Source organism: Sinocyclocheilus grahami, unplaced genomic scaffold (assembly GCF_001515645.1).
Source record: "Sinocyclocheilus grahami isolate Dianchi unplaced genomic scaffold, SAMN03320097.WGS_v1.1 scaffold1259.1, whole genome shotgun sequence".
NCBI lineage: Eukaryota > Metazoa > Chordata > Actinopteri > Cypriniformes > Cyprinidae > Sinocyclocheilus > Sinocyclocheilus grahami.
In genome coordinates this window covers 33,391-46,465 of record NW_015506438.1, presented here as the reverse complement: position 1 = coordinate 46,465, position 13,075 = coordinate 33,391, and the positions used below count along the sequence as shown (strand labels likewise).

The 13,075-nt window shown below is 33.6% G+C and overlaps 1 protein-coding gene across 1 annotated transcript in view; it reads left to right on the top strand.

The window, feature by feature from the left end:
- LOC107568578 (contactin-associated protein-like 4) overlaps positions 1-13,075 on the top strand; it is a gene marked incomplete at its 3' end in the record, with an annotated part of 103,565 nt that overhangs the window by 65,316 nt on the left and 25,174 nt on the right. Inside the window, exons 3-5 of the mRNA XM_016254544.1 lie at positions 434-627; positions 6,628-6,775; positions 9,768-9,971. Coding sequence (XP_016110030.1) covers positions 434-627; positions 6,628-6,775; positions 9,768-9,971 — 546 coding nt within the window. The remainder of the gene's footprint in view (positions 1-433; positions 628-6,627; positions 6,776-9,767; positions 9,972-13,075) is intronic.

Sequence of the window (13,075 nt, the reverse complement as noted above, 5' to 3'; positions counted from 1 at the left end):
ACAGTATAACAGTATAATTATTATTATTAAATAAAACATTTTTTATATGTATACTATATTCAAAATATTCACCCAATAGTGATGCTAACAAAACAAATTATATATACAGTATAATTATTATTATTAAATAAAACATTTTTTATATGTATACTATATTCAAAATATTCACCCAATAGTTTTTGTGTGATGCTAACATCAAACTTTATTGAAATTAGTTTGTGCAGTTCACAATAACTGGCTATGTAGTGCGTTGCATATCAGCCACTTACAAGGGTTCAATTTCAGTTTGGATGCTCCCTATCAAGGCAGCTGTTGTTTTCTCCAAACAAATGCCTCAGCAGTGGATCAGTTATGAATAGCACGTGATGCAATCCATGCAGCGCGGCCCATAATGCAGAGTAAGAAGCCTTTGTTTGTGTGCTGTGTCCCGCAGGTGCCGGAGGCTGGTCCCCGCTGGACTCTAATAAGTACCAGTGGCTGGAAATCAAGCTGGAGCAGCGGACGGAGATTACAGCCATCGCCACCCAGGGCCGATACGGCAGCTCTGATTGGCTCACACGCTACCTCCTCATGTTCAGTGACACGGGCCATAATTGGAGGCCGTACCGACAGGAGGATAGCATCGGGGTAAGACTTGAATTCCTGACCTGAAAACATGCTCTGACAAGATAAAACGCTACGCAGCGATTTAGTTTAGTTAGTGCTGCTTGTCTGTGCAGAAGTCGTCGTCACACTGAGCGACTCGTACGTTGTTTACTGGCTCAAAACGGCCCGCTATGCATCTCTGTGATCTTCTGGTCTGTAGACATGACTCTCCAAATTGGCCAAATTAATGTGTAGCTGGTTTTGGTGATTGTTCAGATGTGTCTTGGCCTGACCAGCTAATGGGTAGATTATATATTTTTCCTGTTTTATAATAAATATACTTAATAATTTAATCAATATAATACTATTATATTATATTATATTTATCATTTTAAAAATATAAATGTAATTCTCCTCCTTCAATGTGCAATCTTAAAATAAATAAGACTTATTTATAAATAAGACTTATTTAAAACAGATTTAAGCTTCATCAACCTCTCAATTATATTTTGTAATTTAATTTTTAATATAATTATTTTTTATAAATTGTATATTTAGTAATACATTGTATATTTATTTTTTACATGTATTCATTATTTTATTTATATTTAATATACATTTACTAAATAATTAATAAAAAATTCTCCTTCAGTGTGCAGTATTAAACATTTTCATTTTATTTTTAATATAATTTAATATTTATTATTTATTTACATGTACTGCATTTATTATTTATTTGATTTACTTGTACATTTAATATACATTTTAAATTATGAATATAATTTTCTTCATTCAATGTGCGATCGTAAATATTTTATAATTTTATTTTTAATATAATTAATTTGTAATCATTTTATATTTAGTATTTATAGTTTATTTACATGTATTTATTATTTATTTGATTTATTTAGATATTTATTATAAATGTAAAATTGTAAATATAATCCTTATAATCCTCCTTAAATATTTTATAACTTGGTTTCGAATTAAATTTTTTTTTTTTAATTATTTTATATTTAATATTTATAGTTTTTTGTTTTTTTTACAATTATTTATTTATTTATTCAACAAACATTTTAAAAATATGAATTTAATTCTCTTTTTTCAATGTGTAATGTTAAATCAGATTTAGAAGCACAGATCTGAGCTTCCTCAGGCTCTCCAGTGAGTTCAACACTAGCTAAATGTGTTATTGAAATTAGCTTGTTAAGTGTGTGAGAGGGTTTATTTAGTTTTGACACTCAGAGAATAGATGCTTATTGAGTTTCACATCTTCTGTCGTCTTCACGTTTGAATGCCGAAATGCTCTGCAATCTGTTCTGTGAGGTTTGCACTTAAGATTTATTGATTCATCCAACTAGTAACTAGCTTCAAGATGTGGATTTAGGCTACATTTGACGACCAAACTGAGTAACAAAATTCAGTTTTGTACAGAAATGAACAAAAATGTCATTTGACCTTAACAACAAAAGTTTTAGGGTTGGTAATTTTTTTTTGTTGTTTTTTTTTGTATGTGTTAGAGTAGCTTCTGTTCACCAAGGCTGCATTTATTTGATCAAAAAGTCATTAAAACCGGTAAGATAGTGAAATATTATTCAGATTTAAAATAGCTGTTTTCAATATGAATATATGTTCAAATCTAATTTATTCGCATCTGAATTTTCAGCATTATTACTCCAGTCTTCAGTGTCACAAGATCCTTCAGAAATCCTTCTAATATGCTGATTTGCTGCTCAAGAAACACGTCTGATTATTATCAATATTGAAAACAGGTGTGCTGCCCAATAGTTTTGTGGAAACCGTGATAAATCTCATTTTTCAGGATTCACAGATGAACAGAGAAGTTCAAAGAACAGCACTGATTTTAAAGTATTTGTTACAATCAGCATTGATTTGAAATAGTAACATTATAAATGTCTTTACTGTCACTTTTGATCAATTTAATGCATCCTCGCTGGATAATTAAGTATTGATTTACTTTAAAAAAGTCATACTGACCCCAAATTTGTTTACATGATTATATAGTTGCACGTTATTATTAGCATTCTGTGCTGTTTTTTCCTGCGGTCGGTGACAGGTCAGAACAGACCTGAGACCCGTTTTTGTGTCTGTATCCGTCATCAGTCTGCGATGAGAAGCGCTAGTCACGACTCTGTCTGTCACGAGAAGCGTTTAGAGTTGAAGACGCGAACACGTGTTTTTTTTTCTCTTGTGAGAGCGAGAGCTTGTCGCTCCTGGCGCTGGAGGATTTGCACCTTGACTCTTGATATATTTCACAGGCCACTTTAGAGCAAATGAGATGCGCCTCCTCAGCAGGAAACAGAGCAATTTGTTGGGCTTAACGCTGCACTCCAGCAGACGGCTGATCCCTTCAAACACACTGAGAGCGCTACTCAGCTCCCAATTACTCCGAGCCCACAAAATCCAAATTGCAGACATCTCTGGCAGATATAAGGACAAAATAAATGCTCCTCCCTGCAACATAATCCACAAGAACTCTACTTGTTGCCTCCGTTTGCCTCTTAAAATAGCCAGCATGAATAGCCATGCTGTGCTGGTGTTCGCTGGTTTACACTGGTCTGACTGGCCTCTCAAATTGACCAAGCTAGTGTTTCACTGGTTTTGGTGGTTATTCAACTTGTCTTAGCCTAAACAGCTGACAGGTAGATTATATATTTTTCATAATTAATAATGTAAACATTTTGTCATTTTAATTTGGGTGTAATTGTTTTATATAATTTTATATTTAGTATTTATAGTTTAGTTACATTATGTTATCTATTTATGTTATTATACATTATATTTATATATTAATATACAAAAATATAAATATAATTCTCCTCCAATGCGCTAGCTTAAATATTTTATCATTCTATTTTTAATGTAAAAATGTTAAATGTTAAAATTGGTAGCTCTTGTAATGTTGAATGGCTAATCAATGGTTAAATATTAGGGGAAAAACCATTTCATAGAGAAATGAATGTTAGGTGGGATTAATCGCAATTAATTTCAGAAAAAAATGTGCGATTAATTCGTTAATTTTTTTTTAATCGATTGATAACGCTAATATATATCCTATATAAATATACTATTATATATATCCTATATATAATATCGGTCGATACAGATTTTAACAAACAACTATTGGCTGATACTGATACCGATATTGGTCAATTGCATAAAGCATGGCTTAAAAACGAGAGAGAAAAAATAATTAGTTCACTCCGAGCAGAATCGGTATTTGAACATTTCTGTTCCTGCGTTCCTCTGTGAAACCGGTTTGAGTAGAAAACATACCGGTTAATAACGTTATTTTTTTAACTTTTTCTTTGCCAATAATAGTAATAATAATAATAATAAAGTACAGTGTTTAATTTATTTAAATAGAAAAAAAAAATCATGAAGAGAGTCTTGAATGATCTCTCTTAATCATAGCCAATACAGCATCATCTTTTCTAGATTTACCAAAGACCAAATGTATTAAACAAAAGAAAAAACTGTCAACGCAATAAAAACATTAAATAATTTTTTTCAAGATATTTAAAAATGTTTCAGCATGGATAAAAAAAAACGCTACTCCTATAAGCGTTTTGAGAGGAAAAAAACAGCCTAAATTAGTAGGCTGTACGTTGCATTTTATTATTACATTCAGAAATAATGTAGGCTAAAATATTGGTAAATAAAAGCAAAATTACACAATTAGGCTATTTTAGTTCCCTTCTCTCCACAACAAATCCTCTAAAGTTGTATTTAGGCTAAATATAAGCGTCAAGCCCAAACGAATTAATTTAAAAACGAAACTGAAGCCTGCCTCTCTCATTCTGCACGAATCCAAATGTTTCCATATCCGCGAAGTATCTGGATGCTAACCTATTATTTATTATGTAAACTATAGGCTTTGTTCTTCACTCGCATTATCGACGTAAAACATCATCCTTCACATATAGACTAAACAGCACAGTGAGGCGGTGGTTATGCTGAATGGCACAGACTGTACTACCGACTATTTCATTTGAGCAGTGTAACTTTTTATGTTTCTTTAACTGTGTATTTTATTTTGATAATGAACAGGCTACGATGTCATATTATTAAAAATTTGTTGTATGTGCGTGTGAGGCACCGACGCGATCACTGCATTGTTTTCCCAACTGCTACTCCGTAATTTATGGTCATACCAACGCTGGTTTGTCATACAGATAGAAGCAAAACATCATTCAAAACTGTAAAGCTTTTGTAAAATAAAAAAAGCTGCATTCTGCTCGTCTCGTTTTTTTCCCCCGTGAACTTCGGAGCACGTTACAATTATCCGAAACTCAGCACAATTTTTTTCTTTCGTTTTGTTAATCTGTTAATGATTTAAGTGAAGTATATTTTGTGTATAGGCCTATATATTCCTTTTTATGTAGCCTATATAGTTTTATTCTTGTTTCTCCGTTCACAGAAACGCTGCGGGCGCGTGATGTGACCTTGTGTGAATCCGCGTTCTTCACTGGTTTCAAACAAAAAGCTGCATATTACCTGCCATTCATTTTCACTTAAATGTAGGCCTAATGCTTGGCGGTTCGTGACTGCGATAACGACCCGAGCAGTCACCAGGAGGATCAATAGCGAAGTTGGAGTCCAAAGGGTTGTTTATTGAAATCAGATGTGCAAAATGTGCAAATAATTAGGTTTAAGAGCTTAAAACAAAAATTGTAATAAAAACAGTCTAAAACTAGAACTGCAAGTACTAAAAACAGTACCAACTCCCCTCTACAACATTGAGGCTGGAGTTTCAGATGCTACACAGCACTACAATCTTGTTCCAAGCACTCTATCCCACCCCTTTGACTCTTATGATATACATGATATTTAGAAACAATAGTTTAAGTAAATAAATGCAATTAATAATACAATTAAAAAAAAGAACGGATAAACCAAAACATTTGCACAAACATTTACATTAGTTAAGCTGAGCGCTTTTTCTTAGTTTGCACTTCCTATTGCCACGCCCACTTAGCTAGACAAAGAAATGCAAACAAGCAACCAACATTAACAGTGAAAACAGTGATGGAAGACAATTTCAGAGTCTCTCCATCACAGTGACATATCCTCGGATAAACTCTAACTCTAACTCTAATTGCCATTGTGACTTACAATGAGAGCAATTTACAGCTGAGAGCAAGCATTTCACTGGTTGGATGCATCAGTGTCACGTTTGCATATGGCCGTACTATGCCGTCTGACAAACTATTTTGTACAGATTTTATTTTGTTTTGGCAAGTATATAATTACTTTGCCCAGAGAAAGACATTGGATTATGCAACAGACATGCAACTCATTGTCTCCATGCAGTTAATTAATAAACCATCGGTATCAGCCCTTTTCATGCTATTTCCGATATGCCGATGGCTTTAAAATAATAAAAAAATCGGCAGATAAATATCGGCGGCCGATACATCGGTGCATCCCTAATATATATATATATATATATATATAGCACAGATTTTAACACATTGATTTCAACACTACCTAAAAGTTGCTTTAGAATGTGTTAGTTATTATAAATTTTACTGATAATAATTAAACAAACAAAAAAAAAATGTCATTGATTTATTTGTCCAGTTTATGTGCTAAACATATGCTGTGATTTTTATTTATTCTTTTTTTATTTTTTGGACACAATAAGAAACATATCAGCCTAAACATACATGGCAATTCTTCGGCCGGTCCTAGTCCAGCCTAACCAGCCAGTTTTAGTTGTGCGATGAGTGTTTTGTTCAGCGGGTTAGTGCCGTATTGATTTCCTTTAATACAGTGATGTGATGGAGAGAAGCGCTGCTTGCTGACCCGTGGCCATGTCCGATCGCTCCGGTCTCCACAGGGTCTCGGCTCACATTATGTTGAATGTGAGTTATAGACTGGTCTCTTCACCTGCCACACGAGTTCAGGATCGACAATCTGCATCTTTATAATCCAATGGGAAACAGAAAAGATGCTGGAGTGCATTAGTGCATCAGGTCAAACCACACACATGTAACGCTGGTGTTCTCCTTATTCAAGGCTTTCTCTGGGAACTCGAACGCTGACAGTGTGGTGATGTACAAACTCCAGCAGCCGGTCATCGCTCAGTACATCCGGATACTGCCACTCCACTGGAACCCCAACGGCAGGATCGGCCTGAGACTGGAGGCCTACGGTTGCCAATACAGTACGTGTTCAACACTGACATACCACTGGACAGCGCTCATCTTATGAAAATTATTTAATATTATAGTTATTCATTTAAAACCTTTCATATTATGAAATGTATTTATTTATTTAAATATGATTTCAAATATTTCATATCATGGAGTTTATTTATTTAAAGATGATTTAAAATAAATAAATAAATTAATTAAATAATTTTTTGTTTCATTATGAAATTAGTTTATTATAGTTTGTTATTTATTCATTCATTAATTTAAATAGAAATTAAAATGATATGTTTTTTATTTCTGTATTTGTTTAATTTAAAATCTTTAGGTATGAAATTCATTTATTCTGGTTTATTATTTATTATTCATTCATTTAAATGTGAATTTTAACTATTTTATTTTAACAAAATGGTATTTTAAAGATTTGAATATTTATTTAAATTTGATTGAAAATCTTTTATGTTTTGAGTTTATTTAAATATTATTTAAAATATTTTATGTTAATATGTAAACTAATTTAATATTATTCATTCATTCATTTGTCCATTTATATATGAATGAATTTTATTTATTTCAAATATGATTTCAAATATTTTATGTGTATATTTAAACAAATGTATTTATTTGTGTAAATGTAAAATAAAATAAAATCCTACATATTATGAAATGTTAATTTTTTTATTCATTTGTGTATATTTAAACAAATAAATGTATTTGTTAAAATATGATTTAATCTTTTAAGTTATGAATCAATTTAATATAATTGGTTATTTACTTAAATTTGATTTAAAAATCTTTTCTTATAAATTTTATTTAAATATTATTTAAAATATTTTGTTATTAAATAAATTTAACAGTATACTACTACTACTACTACTACTAATAATAATAATAATAATAATTAAATCCTGCAAATTATGAATATGTATTTATTTAAATATGATTAAAAAATGTAGTTGTGAACTGTCAAAATGTCTGAATAGTAAAACACTTTGGCACTCTCAAAACATTGATCTGTTTGATCTCATTTCAACTACTGTCTCAACCAATGGAGTGAGTTTAGAGGCGGGGCTATGTGATAATGTACTCTCTGTTTACGCAGCCAATAGAAGACGTGTTTAGTATATGTGTTTGACTCATTATCTATGAATTTCAGTTTGGTGCCGTTTACCTTTAATCTAATGCTTTCTTTTTAGTTTTGTGATTACAACATTAATGACGCTCCAGATCAGCCTGTGCTCTATATATACTATGACAATTTCACATCTTCAAACGCCACGTGTTATATGTTATCATCTGAGAGCAGACGAGTGGTTTTCAGTCAGACTGCAGCCCAGCGCGCTGGCTGATGTATGACTGGTCTCTCAGAGGTCCTGTGCATGAGATGTGTTGTCGCTGGAGTCACACGGGGCAGAACTGCAGGGCAAAACCTCCAGTCAACATACCACAGTGTTTATTTGCCTCAAGTGCATTAACAGCGTTTGGATTGTTTCCATGTTCATACTGTAAATACAGCAGACCATTAGGGATGGAGTGCTTTCCCTGCATTCATACAGATGTATAATTTATTGCTGGGATCTGCAGGTTGTGTCCAGTGTCAGGCGTTTGCATCATCTCTATTGACCTCAGGTTTAAACGCTCTCTGCTCCGTTTAGTGAAGCTGCTGTACCTGAATACATCAGGAGTGCCAATAGAGCTGCACAAACACTGTGCAACACCAATTATAATGATAAATTATAAAAAGAGTTTAATCGTTAGAGTCAGGGGTTTGTTGACATGTCAGTCCACACAAACAAACAGATCAATGTTTTGAAAGCATCTCAGAGTCAGCGTTTCACTCTTCAGGCAGTTAACCTTACACTAAATCAACATCACACACACAATCTTTATTTATTCATTTTGTTTGTTTGTTTAACTTTCTCTATTGTGCATTATATATTTATTTGTTATATTTCATTATTTATTTATTATAGTCCCTTATTTATAGTTCATTATCTAAATATGTATTTGTTTGTTTTAGATTATTATTATTTTAATTGTCGATTGTTTCATATATATAATATATATATATACACTTATTTATTTCAGTTCATTATTATTTTCTTATTATTATTATTGTTCATTATTTATTTATTTTAGTTCATTTTCATTTACGTGTAATGCGTTTATTTAATATAGTTCATTATTTAATTTCCAGTGTATTTGATTTTTGTTTATTGTTTATTTGTTTATTGATATTTCCAGTGTATTTGATATTTGTTATTCGTTGAATTATGTAATTGTTTATTTTAGGTTATTCATTTATTGATGTATTACTGTTATCTATTTATTTTAGCTCATTACTATTATCTATTATTGTCCATTATTAATTAATTAATTTATTTATTCTGAGTTCATTTCGTTATTTATTTTTTTTATTTGTATTTCTCTTTTTAGGTTCATTATCATTTATTTTAATTTTAGTTCATTATTATTTTTTTATTTGTGTATAGTGTATGTTTACTGTTGTCCATTATTTATTTTTTGCAATTTATTTAGGATATTTCATTATTTAAATGTTTTTGTTAATGATTTATTTTAATGTTAGATCATTATTATTATTAACTTATTTTAGTGTATTTATGTATTTCTTAATTGTAATCCATTATTTATTCATTTATTTTTCTTCACTATTATTTACTTAGTTATTTTTGTCTATTATTCATTTTATTTCATTATTATTTAATTCATTTTATTTATTTATTTGTATTTAATTACTGTAATGCATTATCTATGTATCTATTTTAGTTCATTATTATGCAATTCATTATTTATTTATTTGTTTGATTGTTTGTTTGTTTGTTTGCTTGCTTGTTTGTATGTTTGTTGCAGTTCATTAGAGTTTATTTACTGAATGCAGTTGAAGCCTTGTTAACGAGAATGGAAATCAGTCATTTGTACTGCCTGGTTGTGAGCGGTTCTGCCTGATCTCTCGAGTTCTTGTGTTTGTTTCTGCTGTGTCTTCAGAGTCTGATGTGGTCAGTATTGACGGCAGCGCTCACTTGCTCTTCAGGCCGGATCCCAGCATCACTCCATTAAACAGAGACGTGTTGTCCATGAACTTCAAAACCCTGCTGAACTCTGGGATGCTGGTTCACATGGAGGAGCACAGCGGACACTCGCTCACTCTGGAGTTATTCAGAGGGAAACTCCTCCTACAGCTCAGAAAAGGTACTAAAACACATCTCTCAGCTGCTGGAATGAGTAATGATCTTTTTTATGTTGTTGATAAATGTCGATTTTGAGCCTCTTTTCTCTAAAGTCATTCAGTTTTAGTTAGACAGCATGAAAGAGTGTTTTGGGATACAAACTACATGTTAAAAGACTATGATATGATACAGCAATTCCATCAGTTAGTAGTTCCACATTACACTGCTGTAGACCACGGTACTGAATTACTGATTAAGATATTTGTATGCCATCTTTTTTAATTCATTAATCTCACAAAAGCTGTTAGGAACATGTCAGGATTATATTTCACCCCCCCCCAAAAAAACTAACCATAATTAAGCACATTTTTTTACCCCCAAATTGTCATTGCCATAATGCTAAATATATTATTTATCATAGATATATAAAAGAGATAGCGATACTACATTATAGATTATAGTCAAAGAGGTATTATATATAAAAAAATATTAAAAAGTAATATGGATGTGTAATAATATTTAAATTGTAGCTATATAAAAAGTAATAAAATTACATTTTGTTTAAAAAAAGGCAGTACAGCAGCTTTTTTTAAATAAAAAGTCATTTTATTAGATTAGTGTTTACTGTGTTAAATTAATGAGAATCACCAGTGAGAATAAAAATTATTTAAAAAAAATGCTGTCATTTGTGCTAAAGGAGCCCCGACCAAGTATTGAGTGCATAAATGAACGTACTTCAAAAGAACTTGAACTTTTCTGTTTTGCAAATCCTTTTTTTGATTGATCTTAGGAAATATTCAAATATTTTGAGATACTGGATTTTTGACTTTCATTAGCTGTAAAATGTAATCGTCAAAATTAAAACAAAAAACTTTTGAAATTTTTACTTTACATGTAATGAATCTAGAATATATAAATGTTTCACTTTTTGAAATAAGTTTTTCACTATATTCTTATTTTTGAGATTCACCTGAATGTGAAACTCGTGTATTAAATAAATTCAACGCACACAGACTGAAGTGTTTATTAAAAGCACGTGCGGTGGATACTGTGGCAACCGCTCTGTGTGTGTCAGTCTACTATCCATTTGTGAGTCTTTAGTGTTTTCTGTCCCTCACTATAAGCATCATAATGCCAAAAGCGAGCCATAAGACTAAACACTTGGGCTAGAGCAGACAGCGTTTCAGCATTCTGTGCGTTGTCTGCTTGGGAACGAAGCACGCAGAGTCAGCTCTCGAGGGAGCCGTCGACAGGTACCAGGAGGCTCGTAAACAAGCGGCAGCGTTTCAGCAGTTCCTCTGCAGCTTTTGGGGCTGCCAGGCAGGAGCAGCCCCCTCCCTGTACCAGCTCCTCATACAGCTCCTCCGCATCGGGACTGGGAGCCCCAGCGACGCTCTAGGCCGGGGTCTTCTAAGATGAAGTCGGATCTGTGGACCGTTCTTACGTCTAAAAAGACCTCGGCCAAGCAGTCCTGACGCTTGTGGCTCAGGACTTCTGAGGACAGGCCCCTCTGGGAAAGAGCGGTGTACACCTCATCATACGGTGCCCGTCTCTCCTTAGTGCCCTCAGGAGGTCGATCTGCCAACCCTGCCACCCACAGTGCTTCAGGGCGCAGCGGTCTCCGGCGAGCGCTTCTCTCAGTCACCGCCCGGAAACGTAGCGGTACTAAGAGGCTCATTACCTCCCAGAGGTCTCTAGAGCACCTAGTTCGGCCGTCCCCTGCCGGTCCGCCATTTCAGGGCACCGAGCTAGATGCTCTGATTACACCAGAGGTCAGTCTCGAGAGACTGACTCCCTTAGTAGACTATTTGGCAGCATGGAAACTTCTGCCAAATGTGTCTCAATGGTTCCTGCACACTGTAGAAAAAGGCTACCACATTCAGTTCAGTTTTCCTCCGCCTCGTTTCAACGGGGTCATTCCCACTCTGGTGGGCCCTGAGCAGGCTCTGGTAATGGAACAAGAAGTAAACACTCTCTTGAGGAAGGAGCGAGCACTTGCTTCATTACCCAGAAGCTGCCACTGAATCCACCGCACATGCTTTTAAGCTTTCTGGTCGCTACGTCACCCCGCCCGTGACGTCTCGCCCATCCATTGGACTGATTACACACGTGATTCAGATCGTGGTCACGCTGAAGGTGTTCCCATAGCGCTTCGACGCAGGGTCTCGTTCCCTCGGGAAACCTAGAGACATTTTTGATTATTTATTTTATAATAGTTAACTATAATAACACTGGCACTGTGAGATTGACAGTTGAAACTCTGTGTTCGATTTGCTGTTTACATGTGACTATGGAAAAGTAAAGATTACAGCGTCGGATGAAGCGGCGAACAAATGCTGTTTTAATCATATCTCAGTTTTTCAGTGTTGAAGTTGTATTTCCTGAAATCTCTCAGAGCTCAGCTGGGTCTGTCTAGAGGAGTTTGAAGGCCTCGCGCCTGTACATCTGGGCTTTTCCATCGTGAAGTAACTGCAGTCTAACTGCTGCTCTCTCTGCTTTCACCATAATTTCAAGCAAATCAAAGATGTCTGCCATCACTTATTAGAGGGGTTTGCTAAGTGCTAAAGTGGTCTCTCGGCCTCACTCTGATAATGGCCCGACTCTGTTTGTCAGAAATGCGTGTGGTGCTCGCTGTTGTATTTGCCGAGCCAATGATGGCCGCTCGTTCGTCTTGTTTAGTTGAGATTTACTGTGCTGTAAGGACATTGCACTTCAAAGCTGTCGCTGCATTCACTTGGGATCATTTTAGAAGACATTACATTCAGCCAGTGTTGAATATACATCACTTCAGATGGATTTTAAAATGTTTTTAGGCTGGAGGTACATGCATATGTTGAGTTTTAGAGGCTAGAAACTAAATAATGAAGAATAGATGAATATTCATATAATAAGATTATTTTATATATTTTTTTATTTTGTTTTTGAACATGTTTTGGTATAGGCCTTTTTAACCAGTTTAGCAGATACAGTTATAATTTAATTAATATTTTGAAATAGCTTTTTTTTTTAGTTTAAATACTTTGTCATTTTGATTAGCTTTTTATATATATATATATATATATATATATATATATACAGTGGGTACGGAAAGTATTCAGACCCCCTTAAATTTTTCACTCTTTGTGA